Source organism: Ranitomeya imitator, chromosome 1 (genome assembly GCF_032444005.1).
Source record: "Ranitomeya imitator isolate aRanImi1 chromosome 1, aRanImi1.pri, whole genome shotgun sequence".
NCBI lineage: Eukaryota > Metazoa > Chordata > Amphibia > Anura > Dendrobatidae > Ranitomeya > Ranitomeya imitator.
In genome coordinates, this window is record NC_091282.1 from 192989982 (window position 1) to 193017762 (window position 27781).

The 27781-nt window shown below is 44.3% G+C and overlaps 1 protein-coding gene across 1 annotated transcript; it reads right to left on the minus strand.

Annotated features, from left to right (window-relative positions):
- Positions 1-663: 663 nt before the first annotated feature.
- On the minus strand, positions 664-26564 carry TICAM2 (TIR domain containing adaptor molecule 2). Its single transcript, XM_069753154.1, has 2 exons — positions 26458-26564; positions 664-1548 (listed from the first exon to the last, which is right to left on the minus strand). Exon 2 carries the CDS (start codon positions 1520-1522, stop codon positions 902-904), a length of 621 nt encoding a protein of 206 aa, XP_069609255.1. The 5' UTR covers positions 1523-1548; positions 26458-26564; the 3' UTR covers positions 664-901.
- Between the last annotated feature and the right edge of the window lie 1217 nt (positions 26565-27781).

Here is a 27781-nt window from a genome sequence, read left to right on the forward strand (position 1 = left end):
ACAAAAGTATGAACAGAACCTGATTACATCTTGTTGATCCAAATACTCAGTTTCTTGACACTGAGGTTCATTCAGATGTAATTTTTTCATGTTCCAGTTTTATCCGTGTTTTTCACAGATAGAATGTGTACCTATAGGCTGTGTTTCCATGATCAGTAAACGCTGCAGGTTGGATGCAGCGGCCAGATGTTACAGCATAGTGGAGGGGATTTCATGAAATCCAATCTCCACTATGCGTGCAGGGATGCCTCGAGCTTCCCTACGTAACCGGACATGCGGCGCATCTTTTCAGACTGGAGCATGTCAATTTATCTTGTGGAAACGCTCCATCTCCACAAGATAAAGTCACCCATACAATGTATTGGACGCGGTGATTCCGCACGGTTCAGTGAACACATGCGTAATCATCTGCTCGTACAAAAGCCGGAAGTGCTTTGGACGGAGCAGACATGTGCTGCGTCCAAAGCGCTGCCAATACTGACCATGGAAACATACCCTTAGAGTCAATCGCGCTGTCCACATGTTTTATATTTTTGCTGACTGAGTGGTCCGCACAAATTCATTGAGAATAGTCTGATTTGGATCTGGGCCTCCGATCTATCTCACTGGTACAAGTCTATGTGGCCAGTGAAAAAAATTGGACTGCATTTGGATGCCATATGCTCTGTTTGTTATGAAATTTCCATCAGTTTTTTATTTAATAAAAATTGATGAACCAAATTCTGATGGTAAAAACTGACAGTGACCAAACTCTGGTGACACTTTAAAAATATGTCCACTGATGAACCAATGCAAGACAATCACTTGGGTCTCCAGGAGCACTTAGACTAACTTGTAGAAGACCGCTGTAATATTCCCATCATATTGAACCATTGACGCCCACTGATTATAGGCTTGGATGTTACATGTCTTCCTTCTCAGCCTTCCATATGTCATACTGTTTCTTGTACAGGCAATCCCGGAAGGTTTTCTCCACTTGCTTTGGGAATTCAGGGTTCCCTTCTTCTAATGCATTAATGAGTTTCAGTGCAAATGGTGTCTTCTCTCTTGGAAGGTAATTGTCTCTCGGCCTCACCGGAATCACAGAGTTATATTTATGGTGCATGTGAATAGAATTGATTAACGTTGCATGAGACTGAAATTCACACCAGGTTTCTCTCAGGAAGTTTACAGTTAGTAATAAAATAGTCCAAGCAGATCCGTTCACTGCATTGTCAAGGTTTGTGAGGATTTGTTGTCCTGCAGGCATCTCTGCAAAGATGATTCCCGGTCTGATGTTATATTTGTCTTGTAGGATGTTCTTTAGTCGTATTGCCTCTAATTCATCAGCCTCTGCATGTAAGATGACAAACTTGTAAAATGTATCCCCATCTCTCGCGTTGGTAGAAGCTGACTTCTCCTTTGGACGGCTCTTACTATGTGAATGTGAGGGATGATATTCTTCTGGGATGATTTGCTTTTCCTCATTCTCAGTATCTGATCTCTGATTGCTGCAGTTACTTTTTCCTGCTGTGGCGTTCATTTTTGGTGTCAATATCTAGTGAAATTCTGAATGAAAAACAGAATAATTTACAGTATGGGTTTAGTGTTAAATAGATAGCGACAACTTTTTATATAATGGCGCTGATTTTGAAAATGTACAGTATAGACCAAAAGTTTGGACACACCTTCTCATTTTTCTGTATTTTCATGACTATGAAAATTGTACATTCACACTGAAGGCATCAAAACTATGAAATAACACATGTGGAATTATATACTTAACAAAAAAAGTGTGAAACAACTGAAAATATGTCTTATATTCTAGGTTCTTCTAAGTAGCCACCTTTTGCTTTGATGACTACTTTGCACACTCTTGGCATTCTCTTGATGAGCTTCAAGAGGTAGTAACCGGAAATGGCTTTCACTTCACAGGTGTACCCTGTCAGGTTTAATAAGTGGGATTTATTGCCTTTTAAATGGGGTTGGGACCATCAGTTGTGTTGCGCAGAAGTCTGGTGGATACACAGCTGATAGTCCTACTGAATAGACTGTTAGAATTTATATTATGGCAAGAAAAAAGCAGCTACCGTATATACTCGAGTATAAGCCGAGATTTTCAGCCCATTTTTTTGGGCTGAAAGTCCCCCTCTCGGCTTATACTCGAGTCATATACCCGGGGGTCGGCAGGTGAGGGGGAGCGGGGGCTGTGTAGTCATACTTACCTGCTCCCAGCGCGGTCCCTGCAGTCCCTGGCTTCTCCGGCGCTGCAGATTCTTCCTGCACTGAGCGGTCACATGGCACCGCTCATTACAGAAATGAATAGGCAGCTCCACCCCCATAGGGGAGGAGCCGCATATTCATTGCTGTAAATGATCGGTGCCATGTGACCGCTCAATTACAGGAAGAAGCTGCAGCGCCGGAGAAGCCAGGGACTGCAGGGACCGCACCGCAGCAGGTAAGGGGAGCGCAGCGCTATAATTACCTGCTCCTTGCTCCGGCTCCGTCTGCAGCGTCCTCTAGCAATGACGCTCAGGTTAGAGGGCGCTGTGACGTAGTCAGTGCGCGCCCTCTGCTGAGCGTCAGTGCTGGAGACGGAGCCGCAGAGGAGCAGGTAATTATTGAAAGCGCCGGCGTCCTGAGAAGAGAGGTGAGTATGTGATTTTTTTTTTTTTTTTTATGGCAGCACCAGCAGCATTCTAAGGAGCACCTATGGGGCCATAAAGGTGCAGAGCATATAAGGGGCACAGCATTATAAGGAGCACCTATGGGGCCATAAAGGTGCAGAGCATATAAGGGGCACAGCATTATAAGGAGCACCTATGGGGCCATAAAGGTGCAGAGCATATATGGGGCACAGCATTCTAAGGAGCACCTATGGGGCCATAAAGGTGCAGAGCATATAAGGGGCACAGCATTATAAGGAGCACCTATGGGGCCATAAAGGTGCAGAGCATATAAGGGGCACAGCATTATAAGGAGCACCTATGGGGCCATAAAGGTGCAGAGCATATAAGGGGCACAGCATTATAAGGAGCACCTATGGGGCCATAAAGGTGCAGAGCATATAAGGGGCACAGCATTATAAGGAGCACCTATGGGGCCATAAAGGTGCAGAGCATATATGGGGCACAGCATTATAAGGAGCACCTATGGGGCCATAAAGGTGCAGAGCATATATGGGGCACAGCATTATAAGGAGCACCTATGGGGCCATAAAGGTGCAGAGCATATAAGGGGCACAGCATTATAAGGAGCACCTATGGGGCCATAAAGGTGCAGAGCATATAAGGGGCACAGCATTATAAGGAGCACCTATGGGGCCATAAAGGTGCAGAGCATATAAGGGGCACAGCATTATAAGGAGCATCTATGGGGCCATAAAGGTGCAGAGCATATATGGGGCACAGCATTATAAGGAGCACCTATGGGGCCATAAAGGTGCAGAGCATATATGGGGCACAGCATTATAAGGAGCACCTATGGGGCCATAAAGGTGCAGAGCATATATGGCACAGCATTATAAGGAGCACCTATGGGGCCATAATCAACGGCGCAGAGCATTCTATATAGCACAGTTGTATATGGAGCATCTATGGGGCAATAATGAACTGTATGGAGCATCTATTTTTATTTTTGAAATTCACCGGTAAATGCTGCATTTTCTACCCTAGGTTTATACTCGAGTCAATAAGTTTTCCCAGTTTTTTGTGGCAAAATTAGGGGGGTCGGCTTATACTCGGGTCGGCTTATACTCGAGTATATACGGTAAGTAAAGAAAAACGAGTGGCCATCATTACTTTAAGAAATGAAGGTCAGTCAGTCTGAAAAATTGGGAAAACTTTGAAAGTGTCCACAAGTGCAGTTGCAAAAACCATCAAGCGCTACAAAGAAACTGGCTCACATGAGGACCGTCCCAGAAAAGGAAGACCAAGAGTCACCTCTGCTTTTGAGGATAAGTTTATCCGAGTCACCAGCCTCAGAAATCGCAAGTTAACAGCAGCTCAGATTAGAGACCAGGTCAATGCCACACAGAGTTCTAGCAGCAGACACATCTCTACAACAACTGTTAAGATGAGACTTTGTGCAGCAGGCCTTCATGGTAAAATAGCTGCTAGGAAACCACTGCTAAGGACAGGCAACAAGCAGAAGAGACTTGTTTGGGCTAAATAACACAAGGAATGGACATTAGAACAGTGGAAATCTGTGCTTTGGTCTGATGAGTCTAAATTTGAGCTCTTTGGTTCTAACCACCATGTCTTTGTGTGACGCAGAAAAGGTGAACGGGTGGACTCTACATGCCTGTTCCCACCGTGAAGCATGGAGGAGGAGGTGTGATGGTGTGGGGGTGCTTTGCTAGTGATACTGTTGGGGATTTATTCAAAACTGAAGGCATACTGAACCAGCATGGCTACCACAGCATCTTGCAGCGGCATGCTATTCCATCCGGTTTGCGTTTAGCTGGACCATCATTTATTTTTCAACAGGACAATGACCCCAAACACACCTCCAGGCTGTGTAAGGGCTATTTGACCAAGAGGGAGAGTGATGGGGTGCTATGCCAGATGACCTGTCCTCCACAGTCACCAGACCTGTACCCTATCGAGATGGTTTGGGGTGAGCTGGACCGCAGAGTGAAGGCAAAAGGGCCAGCAAGTGCTAAGCATCTCTGGGAACTCCTTCAAGATTGTTGGAAGACCATTCCCGGTAATTACCTCTTGAAGCCCATCAAGAGAATGCCAAGAGTGTGCAAAGCAGTCATCAAAGCAAAAGGTGGCTACTTTGAAGAACCTAGAATATAAGACATATTTTCAGTTGTTTCACACTTTTTTGTTAAGTATATAATTCCACATGTGTTAATTCATAGTTTTGATGCCTTCAGTGTGAATGTACAATTTTCATAGTCATGAAAATATAGAAAAATCTTTAAATGAAAAGGTGTGTCCAAACTTTTGGTCTGTACTGTATGTATTTATTTAAAGTGAACCTGTCGGCAGTATTGTGCACAGTAACTTACAGTGTCAGGTTGGCGCCGTTATACTGATTAAAATGACACCTTGGTTGATGAAATCTGTCTTGCGGTTGTTGTGTAATCTTTATTTTCAGTTTTGAGTTACTGATATGCTCGTGCTCCGTGTCTGCCTGTGGGGGTCTTCATGTGGCCCTCTGATCAGGTATTCACCAGTATGGCTCCTGACAGGTCACTGATCCCTCACTGACCTGCCCCCTAGTTTACATACTGAATATTATATGTACATACTCCAAAAAAAAAAAAGTGAAACCTTCTGCAAGCAGGCACCAGCAATGGCACCTGCGCTGCAGCATAATCGCATGCATGCTGTGCATATAATTAATGTAGTTGAGGTTATCCTGATATTTTAAAATAATCAATTTGAAAATAGCGCTCGCCGCGCCTGTGCAGTAGCAGCTGTCGGTGTATATAGAGGTGATCCGATAGCTGCTATTCCGCAGATGCCAGCGGTGCCATCTTGGAGAACTTTTGTTTTCTTCTCCAGCAAGATGGCGCCGCCGGCGCCTGCGGAATAGCAGTTCAACTCAACCACATTAATTATATACACAGTACACATGCTATTATGCTGCAGTGCAGGTGCCACGGCTGGTGCCTGCCTGCAGAAGTGATTTTTTTTTCAGTGTGTACATATTAATTATGTATACTAGGGGGCAGGTCAGTAAGGGATCAGTGACCTGTAAGAAGCCATACTAGTGAATACCTAATCAGCGCACCCGGTATAATAGATCTCCCTGCTCTGCCACTATGGGGCCCCTGAGCAGGTGGTGGGGGGCCGGTGCCAGCAGTTGGCCCCCCACCCGTCATCACAAGGTCAGCTGTTTCGGCATTTAGCCGATACAGCTGACCGCATTGATGAAGGAAGGAGCACTATGCTCCTCCCATCATCACTCTGTCAGCGTCTGACATCACCAACGCCGACACTGACAGCAGGCGCAATGACGTCACTACCCGGGGCTCGCAGTCCGGAGATGAGTGGGAGCTTAGAGCACTGCGGGAACAAGGAGGAAGAGATGTGAGTATTTATTTACTTTTTTTTAATGGGGCTGCCTTATACTACAGGGTCTGCCTATGGGGTTCTGCCTTATACTACAGGGTCTGCCTATGGGGGTGCTGCCTTACACTACAGGGTCTGCCTATGGGGGTGCTGCCTTATACTAGAGGGTCTGCCTATGGGGGTGCTTCCTTAAACTACAGAGTCTGCCTATGGGGTGCTGCCTTATACTACAGGGTCTGCCTATTGGGGTGCTGCCTTATACTACCGGGTCTGCCTATGGGGATGCTGCCTTATACTACAGGGTCTGCCTATGGGGATGCTGCCTTATACTACAGGGTCTGCCTATGGGGTGCTGCCTTAAACTACAGGGTCTGCCTATGTGGGTGCTGCCTTATACTACATGGTCTGCCTATGGGGGTGCTGCCTTATACTACAGGGTCTGCCTATGGGGTGCTGCCTTATACTACAGGGTCTACATATGGGGGTGCTGCCTTATACTACAGGGTCTGCCTATGGGGGTGCTGCCTTATACTACAGGTTCTGCCTATGGGGTGCTGCCTTGTGCTATAGAGTCTGCCTATGGAGGTTCATTATACAATATAGAGTCTGCCTATGGGGAGTGCATTATACTATATTTAGGACGATCTGGTGCATTATACTATATGGAGGCTATCTAGGGGGCCAACATACAGTGTGGGGATTACAGTGAAGGGGCCATCATACAGTGTTGGAGCCATCAAATATTTTGGGGCCTACTAAGGGGTCATTATACTGTGTGGGTGGTACTATACAGTGAGGGGGCATTACACTGTGTATAAGAGAGCATCATACTGTGTATAGAGGGGAGACTCGGGACATTATTAAATGTAAAGTGAGCACTTATTGTTATAGGGGAACTCAGGTTACTGTCACGGTCAAAGGGGCACAGGATAATATTACTTTCTAGGCAGCAAAATGTGGGCACTGTTTTCTAGGGCACTTGCGCCAAGCATTACTATATTATAGAGGGTTGCTTTAGAATTTAGAAGGCACAGAGAACCACACAGTAGGTGCAGTAATAGGGTCACATATGGCAGCAGCGGCTCAGTATTGGGGTATCAGGGGCAGTAATAGGGACACATACGGCAGCAGCGGCTCAGTATTGGGGTATCAGGGGCAGTAATAGGGACACATACGGCAGCAGCGGCTAAGTATTGAGATATCAGCAGGATGAGGAGGTTGTGCAGGCTGGGAATAGATGGTGATGGGGATGGAATATGAGATGTGAAATGTGTCTTTGTTGTTTTTTCTGCAGCCGAGTCATGGCTGGAAGAAGTTGTCATGTCGGTCTGGGTCAGATGGAAAAGACGGGAAAAGTGAACGATTCCATCAGAAAGAACGTCAGCGGTAAGTCATTATCTGTAACTGTGCTGTGATCTCTTATATGTTGCGTAGGACTGGTATCTACCACTGACTGTATGGTGGTAATATTCATGTTGGTCTTTATATAGAGATTATCTTCAGTAACAGCGCGGTCATCTGTTGAGGTTCTCCTCCACTATTAGGGTGCGTCACCCAGTTGTAATCAATATTACCTGGTTAGGGGCCCACTCAGAAGTCTCGCCTCCACTGAACCAAAACCCTAGCTACGCCTCTGAGAGCACCACATGAAGACCCCACCCCCACAGGCCGCCCCGGGGCATGAGCATATCATTAACTCAAAACTAAAAATAAAGATAAAACAACCACAAGACGGATTTCATCAACCAAAGTATCATTTTAATCAGTATAACGGCGCCGACGTGACCCTGTCTGTTGGTTACTGTGCACAATCCTGCTGACAGGTTCCCTTTAACATGGTTTCCAGTTTCCGAAAACTCCTGCCTCCAGGTGCAGTTTGTGCCTATGTTACTCTACCCAGTAACTGTTTTCACTGTCTGATATGGTCTGCAGGGCTGTTGTTACATCATCTGTGCTGCAGACAATCACTGAAGTCAGCGGCTGGTGCTGTCTACTCCGGCTGAGCCGCTGAGCTCACCTATTGGCTGCAGCACTGGCAATGTGAGAATTGGTGGAGACCCAGCGCTGGATCCAGGGAGGTCGGTTAACACAATTTTTTTTAAACAAACTATGCCAGGGGACAAGGGCTTGTTGAAACTGAAAAACTCCCTTAAAGGGAACATGTCACAAGTCTCTTACGATAAAATCACCACCCTTCAGCCCCATATGACAGCATTCCAGTCCAATGGGCGACACTGCTCTTGGTCCACTGGAATCAGTGAGGCGAGGATGGATATTTTTGTTATTTTAGAACATTCTGACATGTTGTAAATTTAATTTCTACTGGGTGGATAACCCCTTTAAAACACAATTCGTCCAACAGTGTCTCTTTTCTTTGATCTCTAATGGAAGGTTTTAAAGATACAACCAATTTTTGTTTCCCCACATTCAGAAAACTATAACTATGCTACTTGTACATATACACCATATAAGTAGCTTTTGGTCGCTTCATGGACAGAGTAGCTGGGAAAAAAATATCAGAGTACTTCACATGAAAGAAATTTCAATTTGGATTTGTGAAATGAATATATTAAAATCATTGAATGATGATGCTGCTTGCCTAACTTACCTACCTGACCTGACTTCATTGAAGATGATGTACCATGTGCATTCGCAGATTAAGAACCAGGCACATAATTTTAAAACAAAACGATAAGTGTAAAAATTAATCCACAGAAACCTTTTTTTAAATGTATTCTCAAAATATACTGATATTGCTAAATGATGTGAATTAGTTTCTATTTTAGAATTTACCATACTGTTATTCGTAAGTCACAGAGTGACTGTAGACTTATCCATTTGGGATGGACAATCCCTTCATCACCATCCATGGATCCAACTTTAACTATGAATATAACAAACTCCTGTGTGGTGTGTCTAGGATGCTGAAAGTATGCCCAGAAATATGGGGGTCATATTATTTCAATAGGAGGTTGAGAAAATATTATATAAATTAGAATTTTGTCCTACTTCCATCTCTCCGTGCAGACAATTAGCCATCCTCTTCTCATCTGACCAGGATTAGTGGTGAGGCATGTGAAAGATAAAATTATCTTTCACAATTGGTGCAGAATCCAACCAGAGGAGCAGCACTTTTAGACCTAATACTATCTAATAGACCTGACAGAATAACAAATCTGCAGGTGGTTGGGCATTTAGGAAATAGCGACCACAATATTGTGCAGTTTCACCTGTCTTTCACTAGGGGGACTTGTCAGGGAGTCACAAAAACACTGAACTTTAGGAAGGCAAAGTTTGACCAGCTTAGAGATGCCCTTAATCTGGTAGACTGGGACAATATCCTCAGAAATAAGAATACAGATAATAAATGGGAAATGTTTAAGAACATCCTAAATAGGCAGTGTAAGCGGTTTATACCTTGTGGGAATAAAAGGACTAGAAATAGGAAAAACCCAATGTGGCTAAACAAAGAAGTAAGACAGGCAATTAACAGTAAAAAGAAAGCATTTGCACTACTAAAGCAGGATGGCACCATTGAAGCTCTAAAAAACTATAGGGAGAAAAATACTTTATCTAAAAAACTAATTAAAGCTGCCAAAAAGGAAACAGAGAAGCCCATTGCTAAGGAGAGTAAAACTAATCCCAAACTGTTCTTCAACTATATCAATAGTAAAAGAATAAAAACTGAAAATGTAGGCCCCTTAAAAAATAGTGAGGAAAGAATGGTTGTAGATGACGAGGAAAAAGCTAACATATTAAACACCTTCTTCTCCACGGTATTCACGGTGGAAAATGAAATGCTAGGTGAAATCCCAAGAAACAATGAAAACCCTATATTAAGGGTCACCAATCTAACCCAAGAAGAGGTGCGAAACCGGCTAAATAAGATTAAAATAGATAAATCTCCGGGTCCGGATGGCATACACCCACGAGTACTAAGAGAACTAAGTAATGTAATAGATAAACCATTATTTCTTATTTTTAGGGACTCTATAGCGACAGGGTCTGTTCCGCAGGATTGGCGCATAGCAAATGTGGTGCCAATATTCAAAAAGGGCTCTAAAAGTGAACCTGGAAATTATAGGCCAGTAAGTCTAACCTCTATTGTTGGTAAAATATTTGAAGGGTTTCTGAGGGATGTTATTCTGGATTATCTCAATGAGAATAACTGTTTAACTCCATATCAGCATGGGTTTATGAGAAATCGCTCCCGTCAAACCAATCTAATCAGTTTTTATGAAGAGGTAAGCTATAGGCTGGACCATGGTGAGTCATTGGACGTGGTATATCTCGATTTTTTCAAAGCGTTTGATACCGTGCCGCACAAGAGGTTGGTACACAAAATGAGAATGCTTGGTCTGGAGGAAAATGTGTGTAAATGGGTTAGTAACTGTCTTAGTGATAGAAAGCAGAGGGTGGTTATAAATGGTATAGTCTCTAACTGGGTCGCTGTGTCCAGTGGGGTACCGCAGGGGTCAGTATTGGGACCTGTTCTCTTCAACATATTCATTAATGATCTGGTAGAAGGTTTACACAGTAAAATATCGATATTTGCAGATGATACAAAACTATGTAAAGCAGTTAATACAAGAGAAGATAGTATTCTGCTACAGATGGATCTGGATAAGTTGGAAACTTGGGCTGAAAGGTGGCAGATGAGGTTTAACAATGATAAATGTAAGGTTATATACATGGGAAGAAGGAATCAATGTCACCATTACACACTGAATGGGAAACCACTGGGTAAATCTGACAGGGAGAAGGACTTGGGGATCCTAGTTAATGATAAACTTACCTGGAGCAGCCAGTGCCAGGCAGCAGCTGCCAAGGCAAACAGGATCATGGGGTGCATTAAGAGAGGTCTGGATACACATGATGAGAGCATTATAATGCCTCTGTACAAATCCCTAGTTAGACCGCACATGGAGTACTGTACTGGAGTACTGTGTCCAGTTTTGGGCACCGGTGCTCAGGAAGCATATAATGGAACTAGAGAGAGTACAAAGGAGGGCAACAAAATAAATAAAGGGGATGGGAGAACTACAATACCCAGATAGATTAGCGAAATTAGGATTATTTAGTCTAGAAAAAAGACGACTGAGGGGCGATCTAATAACCATGTATAAGTATATAAGGGGACAATACAAATATCTCGCTGAGGATCTGTTTATACCAAGGAAGGTGACGGGCACAAGGGGACATTCTCTGCGTCTGGAGGAGAGAAGGTTTTTCCACCAACATAGAAGAGGATTCTTTACTGTTAGGGCAGTGAGAATCTGGAATTGCTTGCCTGAGGAGGTGGTGATGGCAAACTCAGTCGAGGGGTTCAAGAGAGGCCTGGATGTCTTCCTGGAGCAGAACAATATTGTATCATACAATTAGGTTCTGTAGAAGGACGTAGATCTGGGGATTTATTATGATGGAATATAGGCTGAACTGGATGGACAAATGTCTTTTTTCGGCCTTACTAACTATGTTACTATGTTACTATGTTATGTGAATGAGACTCTTTATAATATTTCATTCAGAAAAACTCACTGTCAGTCCCTAGGAGAAGCAATGTCTATTGTAGTCCTGTTAAAACTTTCAGTGCCATCTCCTCTGTAAAGAAACACTCATTGATCTAATCATAACAGGTTTTGTCACAATTCCTCCCCTCAGTGTGCCTTGGACGCAGTGAGTGACAGCTGAGTTGTTCAGTCTAGTGCAGGGGTGTACTTAGCTGTTGGCATTTTGATAGACCACTCAGCCATCCAAACTAAGATTGGAGGGTCCTAAGCTTCCTTCAGGTGTTCCCTGTTCTAAGTGATTACCCAGTTACTTAAGCTGTCAGTCTCAGCCAATCGTAGAATTTGCTCGGTGGTGTTTGTGTGCCTTACATTTCTGTGTTCTGTTTGTTGATCTGTTGCTTCCTGACATTGGACTTCGTTTTGGCCATCCATTTTCCTAGCCTGTTTGCCCTGATCTGCTATCTTCCTGGTATTCTGACCTTGGACTGCGACATGACTACGCCTTTGTCTTTCCCCCTTTAGTTTTCAACGTGCTTTCTTGGTATCTGAACCCTGAAACGTTTGAGTACCCTGCCTCACGCCTTGTCCATGGGTAGTGACCAGTGTCACAGGTTTCTTTATCCCTTTTTATTACATGCTATTTGCTTTTATGCATGTCTTTTTATTTTATTTTTTTGTAACATTGAAAGCATTGTACTCATTTTGTATATAAGTCTAAAATGTAATAAGTTTGTTCTTCAAGCTTGAAACGTAGTGTGAGTCAGTGGGAGGGATCACATGCAAGGGTCGATATATGTCACCCGGGATGCGGCCGGAGTCCTATTAAACCCGCTGGAGTGCCTTGTGTTCACAGCAGGACGCCAGTGAGTCACAAGGCAAAATAAAAGAAAGAATGGATTGGGTCCAAGCAGTGACTCAGTCAGATTATTAGGAAAACCCGTTAGGGGCTTTTATTTTTAGAGGGATTTGCAGGTTTGGTAGTGGGGCAAATCCCTCTCTCCACTCCGGGTTTTGGAAGTGGCTCTATGGCCACGATTCAATTTAAATCTGTCAGATTGGCCTTGGGTGTGTCAGATTGGAGTTTGCAAGCTGCAGAGCAGGAGACTATGTGCAACTCAGGTCTGTGTGGAGGTAACACAGAGCCAGGGACTTCAAGGTGGCTGACGCACCCAAGAGACACGGCTGTGTCATTGTCCACGGCAATTTGTTGTGAACATAGACTGTGTATATGGAAACCCTGCCGCGAACCGGAGGCTCACACCTGTATGTGAGCCTGAAAATAAAGACACTGTTTACGTTGAATTTTCTGTGGTCCCTCCCTATCGGTCGCACTGCACCAACCCCGCTGCACTACAGTACACACAACCCCAAAGTAGGAAAGTAAAACCTGGTTGTGTTACCCTGTGTTTGCCACAGTGTAATTAAGTACCTATCAGGTGCTTGGGAAAATTAGGTTTACATGTATACTAGTGTGTCACCCAGGGAAGGCATCTCACTAGCTTATCAAAATGGTAAGTTGTAGCAGAACGATGTGAGATGTGTATGCGTGAACTGGCTGTGGAGTGTGCTTAGTTCAATGTCAACCTATTGCAATGGATGAGTGGATGAGTGAGTGTGAGAAGCGGAGTCTCCCTTTACAGTCACATCTGAGTCATATGTGGCACGGGTGGGTGTTGTTCGTGACACAAGCCTATTTAGAATAACTAAGATTGCGATTCATCACACCAGTCTTGATGAGGATGCAGAAATACCCTGTCCAGCTCAAGGTCGCCATTGTGGAGAAGTTAGCCAAACTGGTGTGAAAACACCAAAAGTAAAAAAAATTGCATTGCACAAAAAAAAATTGTGACTTTTCAAAGTCTTTTACGACATTTTTCTGGTGTAATTGCTTTGATAAATCTGAGCTTATCTACTTAGCAAAGTATTGATGTGTGTGGATTTATCATTTTTCATTTACCTTTACTTACTGGGTGAAAAAAAATACATTCAAGCCATAGATGCAGTAAGCAAGTGATTTGATTTCATTGTAAAGATATGATTATGATGAGGCATGCTGCAGATGTGAACAGGAGTCGCTAACATATTTGACTTAGGGTACCGTCACACTAAAACGACGCTGCAGCGATACGACAACGATGTCGATCGCTGCAGCGTCGCTGTTTGGTCGCTGGAGAGCTGTCACACAGACAGCTCTCCAGCGACCAACGATCACGAAGTCCCCGGTAACCAGGGTAAACATCGGGTTACTAAGCGCAGGGCCGCGCTTAGTAACCCGATGTTTACCCTGGTTACCAGCGTAAACGTAAAAAAAAACAAACACTACATACTTACATTCCTGTCGCGTCCCTCGGCGCTGTGCTTCTCTGCACTGACAGTGAGCGCCGGACAGCCGGAAAGCAGAGCGGTGACGTCACCGCTGTGCTGTACTTTACGGCTGGCCGGCGCTCACCAGTCAGTGCGGGAAGCTGAAGGCGAGGGACATGACCAGACACCGGGAATGTAAGTATGTAGTGTTTTTTTTTTTTACATTTACACAAGTAACCAGGGTAAATATCGGGTTACTAAGCGCGGCCCTGCACTTAGTAACCCGATGCTTACCCTGGTTACCAGTGAAGACATCGCTGAATCGGCGTCACACACGCCGAGTCAGCGATGTCAGCGGGAGATCCCGCGACGAAATAAAGTTTCAAACGATCTGCTACGACGTACGATTCTCAGCGGGGTCCCTGATCGCAGTAGCGTGTCAGACACAGCGAGATCGTAAGGATCGTGCCGTCCTAGCGACCAAAGTGTCACTGTGTGACGGTACCCTTAGGGCTGAATCAGTGACCTCAGGCTAAGCTCCATGCTAGCTGTTGGTAATAGATCCTACTCTGCCAGTAGCAACGTGAGCATTCCCTGTGGGAAAGTTTAGATCTCCATACTGGGGTCAAGAGTGAAGGACTGACTTTAAATTGTGCTGCGAATATGGTGAGCAGAAATTTTTAAGCAGGGCAAGGATTTGGCAAGAACAAATAGATTTTGTTGCTTGATCCCAAAGTGATGAGTGTTGGGGTGTTCCCTTAAAAAATCAGATCCACTGGCCCTTTAAGATGAAGAAATTTGTGCAGGCTTTTGACCTGCAGAGTAACACAATGTAGCAGAATAGCAGTGACCTGATGAAAAACAGGCACTTAAGTGGTATGGTATTTTTAGACAGAATCTTGTGTTTTGGGACAGCAGGGCTTGTGTTAGAGATGTTATCCCAGGGTGTTCAGGTGCTAACGGAGTGTCATCGGTGTGCTCGAATAATATGTTCAAGTCCCTGCTGCTGCATGTCTCGCGGCTGTTTGACAGCTGCAACACATGCAGGGATTGTCTAACAGCCGTGAGACATGCACCTGCAGGGACTCAAACGTATTTTTCCAGCAAGCCGAAGACACTTAGGTAGCACCCTAGCATGCTCAGATGACACCTTATCTGAGCATGTTCGCTCATCACTACCAAGGACCCTATCTCTAAAGTGGCCCTCTGCCAAAACTTTATCCTACCGCATGTTCAGTGGACTGGTTAGTCCATGGGAAGCCTGCCTTTAAAAATCAGAAACTGCAGTGACAATGCCAGTTTTGCATTATTAGTAAAGTTTCTGTGCTTAGAAAAGTAGAAGGACCTATGAAAAGGGTGCAAGAAGATATCATGATAACATGACAGGACCTTCACCCTATGGAAGTCTGGAGGAACTGAAAAGGAAAAGCAGACTTCTGATGTCACGGGGTTACCGCGACAGTGTGGAGCAAGAAAACAGCAGCATCTGATTACTCCTACTCCGGCGCTGAGAAGAAGCACTTCTCCTTCATTTTAAATGTGTTTCTTTCTTCTGGCAGAACAGGGGTTAATCGGCCATGTTGGAAATCCCTGTGCTCACAGCTGTGCTCGGTAAGGCTACTTTTACACTTGCGTTTTTAGCAATCCGTCGCAATCCGTCGTTTTGGGCAAAAAATGGATCCTGCAAATGTGCCCACAGGATGCGTTTTTTGCCTATAGACTTGTATTAGCGACGGATCGCGACGGATGGCCACATGTCGCGTCCGTCGTGCAACGGATCCGTCGTGTTTTGGCGGACCGTCGTCTCGAAAAAACATTCAATGTAACTTTTTTCCTACGTCACAACCGCCATTTTCTACCGCGCATGCACGGCCGGAACTCCGCCCCCTCCTCCCGGACCTCAGAATGGACAGCTGTGTTGTGACAGATGAGCCCTCTATTCTGTCCCTGTAAATGTAGTAGACTGTGTGTATAAAATATAGATTTTGTGTATATAGCATAGACTAATTATATATAGCATAAATTATGTGTAATACAATGTGGACTGTGTGTGTATATATTATAGACTGTATAGTACAGGCTGTGCTGTCATTTTTCCTTGCGTACAGTATAGACTGTGCATTTAGCATGGATTTTGTGTATATTTTATGGATTGCCTTTATATAGTAAAGATTGTGTGTGTTTATATGATAGACTGTAAATAACAGATTATATATAGCTGGGGTATCAAACTCGTCTGGGTATATGGGCCGCACATAGAAAAACTTTTAATTTGATGGGACACATTCAATGCAGGATGAGATTACATTTTTGGTGATAACCTTTTTTTTCATCTATACACCTTTTCAGCATTTTTTTTAAACATTCTTGGCATGTTATTAAATTGTTTAAATGACATTAATTGTATGGGTTATTATAATACAATTTTATAGCTTGAGTTAATATGGATGCGGCGATAACAAATGTGCAAAAAGGTAAAGATCCATCTTTTGTCCATGAAATCCAAGCAACTTATTTGTTCTTTAAGATGCACCTGTCAGCAGGATTTTGCTCAGTAAACTACAGACACTGTCATATTGCTGCTGTTAAACTGATTAAAATGATACCTGGGTGAAATCTGTCTTAGGCCGGTTTCACACGTCAGTGTCTCCGATACGTGAGGTGACAGTTTCCTCACGTTCCGGAGCCACTGACACACGTAGACACGTTAAAATCAATTCATCTGTGCAGATGTCATTGATTTTTTGCGGACCGTGTCTCCGTGTGCCAAACACGGAGACATGTCAGTGTTCGTGGGAGCGTACGGATTACACGGACCCATTAAAGTCAATGGGTCCGTGTAAAACACGTACTGCACACGGACATTGTCAGTGTGCAGTCCGTGTGCCGTGCAGGAGACAGAGCTACATTAAGCGCTGTCCCCCCCACTGGTGCTGAAGCCACGAGTCATATCTTCCCTGCAGCAGCGTTTGCTGTAGAGAAGATATGAATAATTGTGTGTAAAATCAAGATCCAGGTCATCACCCCCCTCCCACCTCTTGTGCGCCTCCCCTTCCCCCCCCCCCCCTCCGCCGTGATTAAAATACTCACCCGGCTCCCGGCTCCCTCGCAGCGTCCTGTCCTGGCCGCACCTTGTACTGTATGAGCGGTCACATGGGGCCGCTCATTTACAGTAATGAATATGCGGCTCCACCCCTATGGGAGGTGGAGCCGCATATTCATGACTGTAATCGGCGGCCCCACGTGACCGCTCATACAGTACAAGGTGCGGCCAGGACAGGAAGCAGCGCCAGCCAGCGAGGGAGCCGAGTGAGTATTTTAATCACAGCGGGGGGGCGCACAGGGGGTGGGAGGGGGGTGATGACCTGGATCTTGATTTTACACACAATTATTCATATCTTCTCTACAGCAAACGCTGCTGCAGGGAAGATATGAATGGGGCTTCAGCACCAGATGCAGAGGACAGCGCTAAACTTTAGCGCTGTCTCCGGCACGGTGCGTGTGGTACCCAGTGGGTACCGGAATTATCTGGACGTGTGAGACTGGCCTAAGGCTGCCGTCACACTATCAGTATTTGGTCAGTATTTTACATCAGTATTTGTAAGCCAAAACCAGGAGTGGAACAATTAGAGGAAAAGTATAATAGAAACATATGCACCACTTCTGTATTTATCACCCACTCCTGGTTTTGGCTACAAATACTGATGTAAAATACTGACCAAATACTGCTAGTGTGACGGCAGCCTTATGGTTCTTGTGTAATCAGTGGTAGAAGTTTTCAGTTAATGAGATGCTTGTGCTTCGTAGGCAGAGTCTTATCTTCCAGAGAAACCAAGAAGAGACTTGCCCACAGGCCAACCTGACAGCAAAATCCTGATGACAGGTTCACTTTAAAAACATATAACGCAATACTGCATACAACTACGACTAGGTGTGAGGGGTATCAGAGGTGTTTCGTACTCTAATCATGCTCTTAGACTCAGTCGTATAACAAATGTGCACTTTTTTTTCTTTAGATTGTACATAAAACAGCATTTTTAGTGGCAAAATATTTTTCATACTTTATTTTGATTCTTTTTTTACAATTTTTTTTTCCTTTCTTTTGTCCCGAAATTGGCCTCATATAATAATATTGTCTTTCAATTCGCACCATATAGTAATTCTGGCCATCAACTTGTAGTAATGTCTTCCATCCTGGTCCATATATTGCAGTAATGTCCCCATACTGGTTCACCTATTTCAGTACTGTCCTGGTCCCTATCCTGTAGTAATGTCCTCCATCCTGGTCCCTATATTACAGTAAAGTCCCTCCTCCTGGTCCCCATATTGCAGTAATGTCCACATTCTAGTCACCATATTGGAGTAATGTCTCCCATCCTGGTTCCCATACTGTAGTTTTGTCTCTATCCTATAATAATGTCCTCCATCCTGGTCCATATATTGCAGTAATGTCCATATCCTGGTCCCTATCCTGTAGTAATGTTAGTAATGTCCTCCATCCTGGTACCCATATTGCAGTAATGTCCCCATTCTGGTCCTCATACTGTAGTTATGTCCTTATCCTATAGTAATGTCCTCCATCCTAGTCTAAATATTGCAGTAATGTACCTCAGCCTGATCCCTATCCTGTAGTAATGTCCTCCATCCTGGTCCCGATATTGCAGTAATGTCCCCCATCCTGATCCCTATCCTGTAGTAATGTCCCCATCCTGGTCCCTATATTGCAGTAATGTCCTCCATCCTGATTCCTATCCTGTAGTAATGTCCCCATCCTGGTCCCTATATTGCAGTAATGTCCCCCATCCTGGTTCCTATCCTGTAGTAATGTCCCCCATCCTAGTCCCTATATTGCAGTAATGTCCCCCATACTGGTCCCGATATTACAGTAATGTCCCCCATCCTGGTCACGATATTGCAGTAATGTCCTCCATCCTGGTCCCTATATTGCAGTAATGTCCCCCAACCTGGTCCATATATTGCAGTAATGTCCCCCATTCTGGTTCCTATCCTGTTGTAATATCCTCCATCCTGGTCCCTATATTGCAGTAATGTCCCCCATCCTGGTTCCTATCCTGTAGTAATGTCCTCCATCCTGGTCCTTATATTGCAGTAATGTCCTCCATCATGGTCCCAATATTGCAGTAATGTCCTCCATCCTGGTTCCTATCCTGTAGTAATGTCCCCCATCCTAGTCCCTATATTGCAGTAATGTCCCCCATACTGGTCCCGATATTACAGTAATGTCCCCCATCCTGGTCACAATATTGCAGTAATGCCCCCATCCTGGTCCCTATATTGCAGTAATGTCCCCCATCCTGGTCCCTATATTGCAGTAATGTCCCCCATCCTGGTCCCTATATTGCAGTAATGTCCCCCATCCTGGTCCCTATATTGCAGTAATGTCCCCCATCCTGGTCCCTATATTGCAGTAATGTCCCCCATCCTGGTCCCTATATTGCAGTAATGTCCCCCATCCTGGTCCATATATTGCAGTAATGTCCCCATCCTGATCCATATATTGCAGTTATGTCCCCCATTCTGGTCCATATATTGCAGTAATGTCCCCATCCTGATCCATATATTGCAGTAATGTCCCCCATCCTGGTCCTTATATTGCAGTAATGTCCTCCATCCTGGTCCCTATATTGCAGTAATGTCCCCCATCCTGGTCCATATATTGCAGTAATGTCCCCATCCTGATCCATATATTGCAGTAATGTCCCCCATCCTGGTCCTTATATTGCAGTAATGTCCTCCATCCTGGTCCCTATATTGCAGTAATGTCCCCCAACCTGGTCCATATATTGCAGTAATGTCCCCCATTCTGGTTCCTATCCTGTAGTAATGTCCTCCATCCTGGTCCATATATTGCAGTAATGTCCCCCATCCTGGTTCGTATCCTGTAGTAATGTCCTCCATCCTGGTCCCTATATTGCAGTAATGTCCTCCATCCTGGTCCCTATATTGCAGTAATGTCCCCCATCCTGGTTCCTATCCTGTAGTAATGTCCCCATCCTGATCCATATATTGCAGTTATGTCCCCCATTCTGGTTCCTATCCTGTTGTAATATCCTCCATCCTGGTCCCTATATTGCAGTAATGTCCCCCATCCTGGTTCCTATCCTGTAGTAATGTCCTCCATCCTGGTCCTTATATTGCAGTAATGTCCTCCATCATGGTCCTAATATTGCAGTAATGTCCTCCATCCTGGTTCCTATCCTGTAGTAATGTCCCCCATCCTAGTCCCTATATTGCAGTAATGTCCCCCATACTGGTCCCGATATTACAGTAATGTCCCCCATCCTGGTCACGATATTGCAGTAATGTCCCCCATCCTGGTCCCTATATTGCAGTAATGTCCCCCATCCTGGTCCCTATATTGCAGTAATGTCCCCCATCCTGGTCCCTATATTGCAGTAATGTCCCCCATCCTGGTCCCTATATTGCAGTAATGTCCCCCATCCTGGTCCCTATATTGCAGTAATGTCCCCCATCCTGGTCCCTATATTGCAGTAATGTCCTCCATCCTGGTCCCTATATTGCAGTAATGTCCCCCATCCTGGTCCATATATTGCAGTAATGTCCCCATCCTGATCCATATATTGCAGTTATGTCCCCCATTCTGGTTCCTATCCTGTTGTAATATCCTCCATCCTGGTCCCTATATTGCAGTAATGTCCCCCATCCTGGTCCCTATATTGCAGTAATGTCCCCCATCCTGGTTCCTATCCTGTAGTAATGTCCTCCATCCTGGTCCTTATATTGCAGTAATGTCCTCCATTATGGTCCCAATATTGCAGTAATGTCCTCCATCCTGGTTCCTATCCTGTAGTAATGTCCCCCATCCTAGTCCCTATATTGCAGTAATGTCCCCCATACTGGTCCCGATATTACAGTAATGTCCCCCATCCTGGTCACGATATTGCAGTAATGTCCCCCATCCTGGTCCCTATATTGCAGTAATGTCCCCCATCCTGATCCCTATATTGCAGTAATGTCCTCCATCCTGGTCCCTATATTGCAGTAATGTCCCCCATCCTGGTCCATATATTGCAGTAATGTCCCCCATTCTGGTTCCTATCCTGTAGTAATGTCCCCCATCCTGGTCCTTATATTGCAGTAATGTCCCCCATTCTGGTTCCTATCCTGTAGTAATGTCCCCATCCTGGTCCCTATATTGCAGTAATGTCCCCCATCCTGGTCCCTATATTGCAGTAATGTCCCCCATCCTGGTCCCTATATTGCAGTAATTTCCCCCATCTTGGTCCCTATATTGCAGTAATGTCCCCCATCCTGGTCCCTATATTGCAGTAATGTCCTCCATCCTGGTCCCTATATTGCAGTAATGTCCTCCATCCTGGTTCCTATCCTGTAGTAATGTCCTCCATCCTGGTCCATATATTGCAGTAATGTCCCCCATCCTGGTTCCTATCCTGTAGTAATGTCCTCCATCCTGGTCCATATATTGCAGTAATGTCCCCATCCTGATCCATATATTGCAGTTATGTCCCCCATTCTGGTTCCTATCCTGTTGTAATATCCTCCATCCTGGTCCCTATATTGCAGTAATGTCCCCCATCCTGGTCCATATATTGCAGTAATGTCCCCCATCCTGGTTCCTATCCTGTAGTAATGTCCTCCATCCTGGTCCCTATATTGCAGTAATGTCCCCCATCCTGGTTCCTATCCTGTAGTAATGTCCTCCATCCTGGTCCCTATATTGCAGTAATGTCCCCCATCCTGGTTCCTATCCTGTAGTAATGTCCTCCATCCTGGTCCCTATATTGCAGTAATGTCCTCCATCCTGGTTCCTATCCTGTAGTAATGTCCTCCATCCTGGTCCATATATTGCAGTAATGTCCCCCATCCTGGTTCCTATCCTGTAGTAATGTCCTCCATCCTGGTCCCTATATTGCAGTAATGTCCTCCATCCTGGTTCCTATCCTGTAGTAATGTGTTCCATCCAGGTCCATATATTGCAGTAATGTCCCCCATCCTGGTTCCTATCCTGTAGTAATGTCCTCCATCCTGGTCCCTATATTGCAGTAATGTCCCCCATCCTGGTTCCTATCCTGTAGTAATGTCCTCCATCCTGGTCCCTATATTGCAGTAATGTCCTCCATCCTGGTTCCTATCCTGTAGTAATGTCCTCCATCCTGGTCCATATATTGCAGTAATGTCCCCCATCCTGGTTCCTATCCTGTAGTAATGTCCTCCATCCTGGTCCATATATTGCAGTAATGTCCCCCATCCTGGTTCGTATCCTGTAGTAATGTCCTCCATCCTGGTCCCTATATTGCAGTAATGTCCTCCATCCTGGTCCCTATATTGCAGTAATGTCCCCCATCCTGGTTCCTATCCTGTAGTAATGTCCTCCATCCTGGTCCATATATTGCAGTAATGTCCCCCACCCTGGTTCGTATCCTGTAGTAATGTCCTCCATCCTGGTCCCTATATTGCAGTAATGTCCTCCATCCTGGTCCCTATCCTGTAGTAATGTCCTCCATCCTGGTCCCTATATTGCAGTAATGTCCTCCATCCTGGTTCCTATCCTGTAGTAATGTCCCCCATCCTAGTCCCTATATTGCAGTAATGTCCCCCATCCTGGTCCCTATATTGCAGTAATGTCCCCCCTCCTGGTCCCTATATTGCAGTAATGTCCCCCATCCTGGTCCCTATATTGCAGTAATGTCCCCCATCCTGGTCCCTATATTGCAGTAATGTCCCCCATCCTGGTCCCTATATTGCAGTAATGTCCCCCATCCTGGTCCCTATATTGCAGTAATGTCCCCCATCCTGGTCCCTATATTGCAGTAATGTCCCCCATCCTGGTCCCTATATTGCAGTAATGTCCCCCATCCTGGTCCTTATATTGCAGTAATCTCCTCCATCCTGGTCCCCATGTAGCAGCCATAATCTCCTTTGTGCCACTCTTCACATTGCACATTTTAAAAAATCCTTTTTTCCTGTACACCGCTCCCTTCTTCCACAGCCGGGACAGTGATGTCAGTGACCTCATACGCTGCCGGCACACCGACCGGTGCACATTCAGTTGCAGAAAAGGGCTGGGTTCGGCAGCCCCCTGGACCGAACCACATCATTACAGGAGCTCAAGTGCCTACGGGCCACATGAAAACAGCCTGTGGGAAGGGGGGTGCTTGCTGCTCGTGTGTTTAAAACCCCTGGTATACAGCCAGGGTCGGACTGGCCATCTGGCAATTCTGGCAAACGCCTGAAGGGCCTTTCTGGTCATGGGCCACCTTGTCTGCTACGTTGTTGACAGCATTGGTGTTCTCAAGACACCCACACTGTTAAGAGTTGTGATGGAGCACAAAGTTGCTGACTCCGTCACTTACCCCAGCAGGCCATGGGAATCATTAGAAATATTGGTCTTGTCGAAAATCTTCCTTTCCTCCATCCAGGGTAATATTAGTGATATATCCCATCTTTTTCATGGGGACGGGGACGGCATGGGCCTGGGACGGCATGGGCCTGGGTGATTTCAAATGCCAGGGCTGAATTTCAGCCCCAGTCCGTACCTGTATACAGCATAGAATGTGTTTATATCGCACATAACCTATCCTATATACAATCTATGTTAGCAAAACGCTTGTTTGCTGGGTGATTTGATTGTTTATGCTTGCATAAATATTCTTGATATCTGCAGCTTATTACCCTGATAAACAAGTGATATGTAGCTGAAAATATGATGCTGTATATGGGGACAGAATGAGCGTGCTAGCCGTCGCTCTCTCCACATCATTGTTCGTCAGCCTGTGTACACATTCGAGAAAATGAGCAGTGAGCGATTTGTGCGTTACCAATTAGTGAACGTTTAGCTGTCTGAAATCAGCTGTGTAAATGCACCAGAAATGGTTATTTGTGATGGTTTTACCCACACTGTCAAAAACCAGGCATGTTAAAGGAAGCCTGACACGTAGGGTTAATGTGCAGGTTGATAGCATTAGGAAAGTGCCAGGCCACTGTACGCACAAGTGCTGCTGCCGGGAGAAAATTAACTTTATTCCTCCCTTGAGCCACCGCCTTTCAGTGATCCAGGCATTCCGGTCTATGAAGAGTACTGTGAGCGGTTCCTGGAGGCACTCCCCAGTGTTTTCACTGATGTACCTCTGCTTACAGGTGACTGTATCTCCAGCCTATATGATGGAAAATCGGCAGTTCCTGGGAAGAATAAAGTTCATTTTCTCCCATGAGAAGCGCTTTCAGTACTATGGTCAACCACTTTCTTAACGCTATTAACCCTATGTCTGCAGGTAAAAAGAATTGTCTGACCTGACAGGTTCTCTTTAGTAAAATGTACTTTCTACATCTTATCTATCTATATAATCGTCTAAGGCTATGTGCACACATAAGAAAAGAGGTGCAGAATTTTCTGCACAAAATCCGCATCTCCTGGCAGAATCCGCAGCTGTGGATTTGCCTCGGTTTTTATGCAGATTTTGTGCGTTTTTTGTGCGGAATTGATGCGGATTTTGTGCGGATTTTCTGCAGTTTTTCCCAATGCGGATTTCTATTATGTAGGGGTGTAGAAACGCTGCAGATCCGCACAAAAGAAGTGACATGCACTTCTTTGAAATCCGCAGCAATTCCGCACTGATTTTTCTGCACCATGTGCACAGCTTTTTTCTTTTTTTACATTAAAGGGAACCTGTCATTTGGCGGGACTGGTTTTGGGTCATATGGGCGGAGTTTTCGGGTGTTTGATTCACCCTTTCCTTACCCGCTTGTGCAGGCATGTACTACGGAGGACAGAGAATGAACTTCAATCCAATATTGCAGCCTGCATGCAGCCAGCGGGTAAGGAAAGGGTGAATCAAACACCCGAAAACTCCGCCTATATGACCCAAAACCAGTCCCGCCAAATTCAGGTGACAGAGTCCCTTTAATTTACATTGTACTGTAAATCACAGTGCGGATCTGCAGCGTTTCTGCGCGGAAAAAAACGCTGCGGATCTGCACTAAATCCACATCGTGTGCACACAGCCTAAGGGTCACTTCCGTCTGTTTGTGTGTCACAGAAATCCCGCGTCGCTGATTGATCACAGCCGGCCGGCCGTGACCAATGAGCGACGGGCACAGTCCGGCCGCGAATTCGCCTTTCCCTACTCCCCTCCAGTCAGTGCCCCCATTGCGGTTTAGCAGTCCGTTAAACAGACTGCGTTACACCGCTGCATAACGCGGTGTTATGCAGTCCGTTAACGCTGCTATTAACTCTGTGTGACCAACTTTTTACTATTGATGCTGCCTATGCAGCATCAATAGTAAAAAGATCTAATGTTAAAAATAATAAAAAATCATTATATTCTCACCTTCCGGCGGCTTTCCCGCTCCTCGCGACGCTCTGGTCCCAAGAATGCATTGCGGCAATGACCGGATATGACGTAGCGGTCTCGCGAGATGATTACGTAGCAGTCTCGTGAGACCACTACATCATCACGTGTTATTGCCGCAATGCATTCTTGGGACCAGAGCGTCACGAGGAGTATCGCTAAATGCCTGGGCTGGATCCGGGGGCCGCCGGAAGGTGAGTATATAACTATTTTTTTATATTAATTCTTTTTTTATCAGGGATATGGTGCCCACATTGCTATATACTGCGTGGGCTGTGTTAGATACTACGTGGGCTGTGTTATATACTGCATGGGCTGTGTTATATACTGCGTGGCCTGTGTTTTATACTGCGTCTCTGTGCTATATACTACGTGGGCAGTGCTATATACTATGTGGCTGTGCAATATACTACATGGCTGGGCAATATACTACGTGGCTGTGTTATATACTATGTGGGCTTTGTTATATACTACGTGTGCTGTGTTAGATACTGCGTGGGCTGTGCTATATACTATACATATTCTAGAATACCTGATGCATTAGAATCGGGCCACCATCTAATTTTTTTATATTATCCCAAAGATTAATCACTTTATTTTTTTTTTAGAAACAAATGAATAGTAATATTTATTTTCTAATGCATGTCAAATATGAAGAAATGTCCTCCGACCTTCAAGCAAACTGTTTTCCTGATAGTGACTACACTGGTTACGTTATGTAAAGAATATTTCCAATCCTCATGCATAATCTGTACTTTATATTCTAATTAGTATGTTCCATTGACTCACGCTGCAGGATCAGCTGCACCCTCTTGTAAACCTTGCCTTTATGTAACTTTAAGATTGCATAATGTGCCAGGAAAACAGAGTTGATGTTTTTGGCAATTATAGAGTACATTCCCACAGTATCTACTTATCTGTTATACAATAATCGCAATTATAATATTACGTGTTCTACATTATGCACAATGTCCTATATAGTTGTCAGTGCAAATGGCCGATCACAGGTGACATACATTTTTATATTAAGCAGCACTGTAGAAGTTTGTACTTTATGCTAAAATAAAACAATCAACAAATACATTAACCTTTGTAGATTTAGAATGTCATGGCCCTATACTATACATAGCGTCCCTGGTGATACAAAGACTAGAAACAAATTGTCAAATAATACAATATCTATCAGGATAAAACTAATTGTGCGAGTCCTTTCTGTCATCTGTTATGTAATCCTACCTCCATGAAAACTGCATATATCTATATCTCTGCTTGTCATTCTTCACTCACCTATACTTATGTTGCGGGCTGACAGTAATTTAGCTTGCTGGTAGACAGTGGTCTGTCTTACTCCTACACACCACACATTCTTAGGGAGCAGGAAGAATAGACTGCCCACATGTAAGGAAGTAGATGTCTAGAGATGTCATGTGACCACAAAGAGGAAATCCCATTGTTACAATGTAAAGTTAGCAATATTATCAGAAGGTTCTAAATACTTTCCGTTGTTGTAGCTCCTTTTCTGATTCCTGCAGCATCTGTTTGACTCGGCTTTGCCACACATTATTGTCTCACTACAGTATATACACACCTATATGTGGGATATACAGCTGTGCTCAAAAGTTTACATACCCCCGGCAGAATTTTTGCTTTCTTGGCCTTTTTCATAGAATATGAATGATCACACCAAAACTTTTTCTCCACTCATGGTTAGTTTTTGGATGAAGCCATTTATTGGCAAACTACTGTGTTTTCTCTTTTTTTAACCCCTTAACCCCTAGAGCGTTTTGCATTTTCGTTTTGTCGCTCCTCTTCTTCCCACAGCTATAACTTTTTTTATTGTTCTGTCAATATGGCCTTTCAAGGGCTTGTTTTTTGCAAGACGAGTTGTACTTTTGAACGACACCATTGGTTTTACTATACCGTGTACTTGAAAAAGTGAAAAAAAATTCCAAGTGCGGTGAAATTGCCAAAAAAGTGCAATCCCACATTTGTTTTTTGTTTGGCTTTTTTTACTACGTTCACTGAATGCTAAAACTGACCTGCTATTATGATTCTCCAGGTCATTACGAGTTCATAGATACTAAACATGTCTAGGTTCTTTTTTATCTAAGTGGTGAAAAATAAATTCCAAACTTTGTAAAAAAAAAAAAAGCTCCTTTTTCCGATACCCGTAGCGTCTCCATTTTTTGTGATCTGGGGTTGGGTGAGGGCTTTTTTGTGCGCTGAGGTGATGTTTTTAATGAAACCATTTTAGTGCAGATATGTTCTTTTGATCGCCCATTATTGCATTTTAATGCAATGTTGCGGCGACCAAAAAAAACGTAATTCTGGTGTTTTGACTTTTTTCTCACTACGCCATTTAGAGATCAGGTTAATCCTTTTTTTATTGATAGATCGGGTGATTGTGAACGCAGCGATACCAAATATGTGTATGTTTGATTTTAGTTTTGTTTTATTTTGAATAGGGCGAAAGGGGGGTGATTTGAACACACATATATATATATATATATATATATATATATATATATATATACATACATACATATATTATGTTTAAAAACATTTTTTTTATTTTTGGCATGCTTCAATAGTTTTCATAGGAGACTAGAAG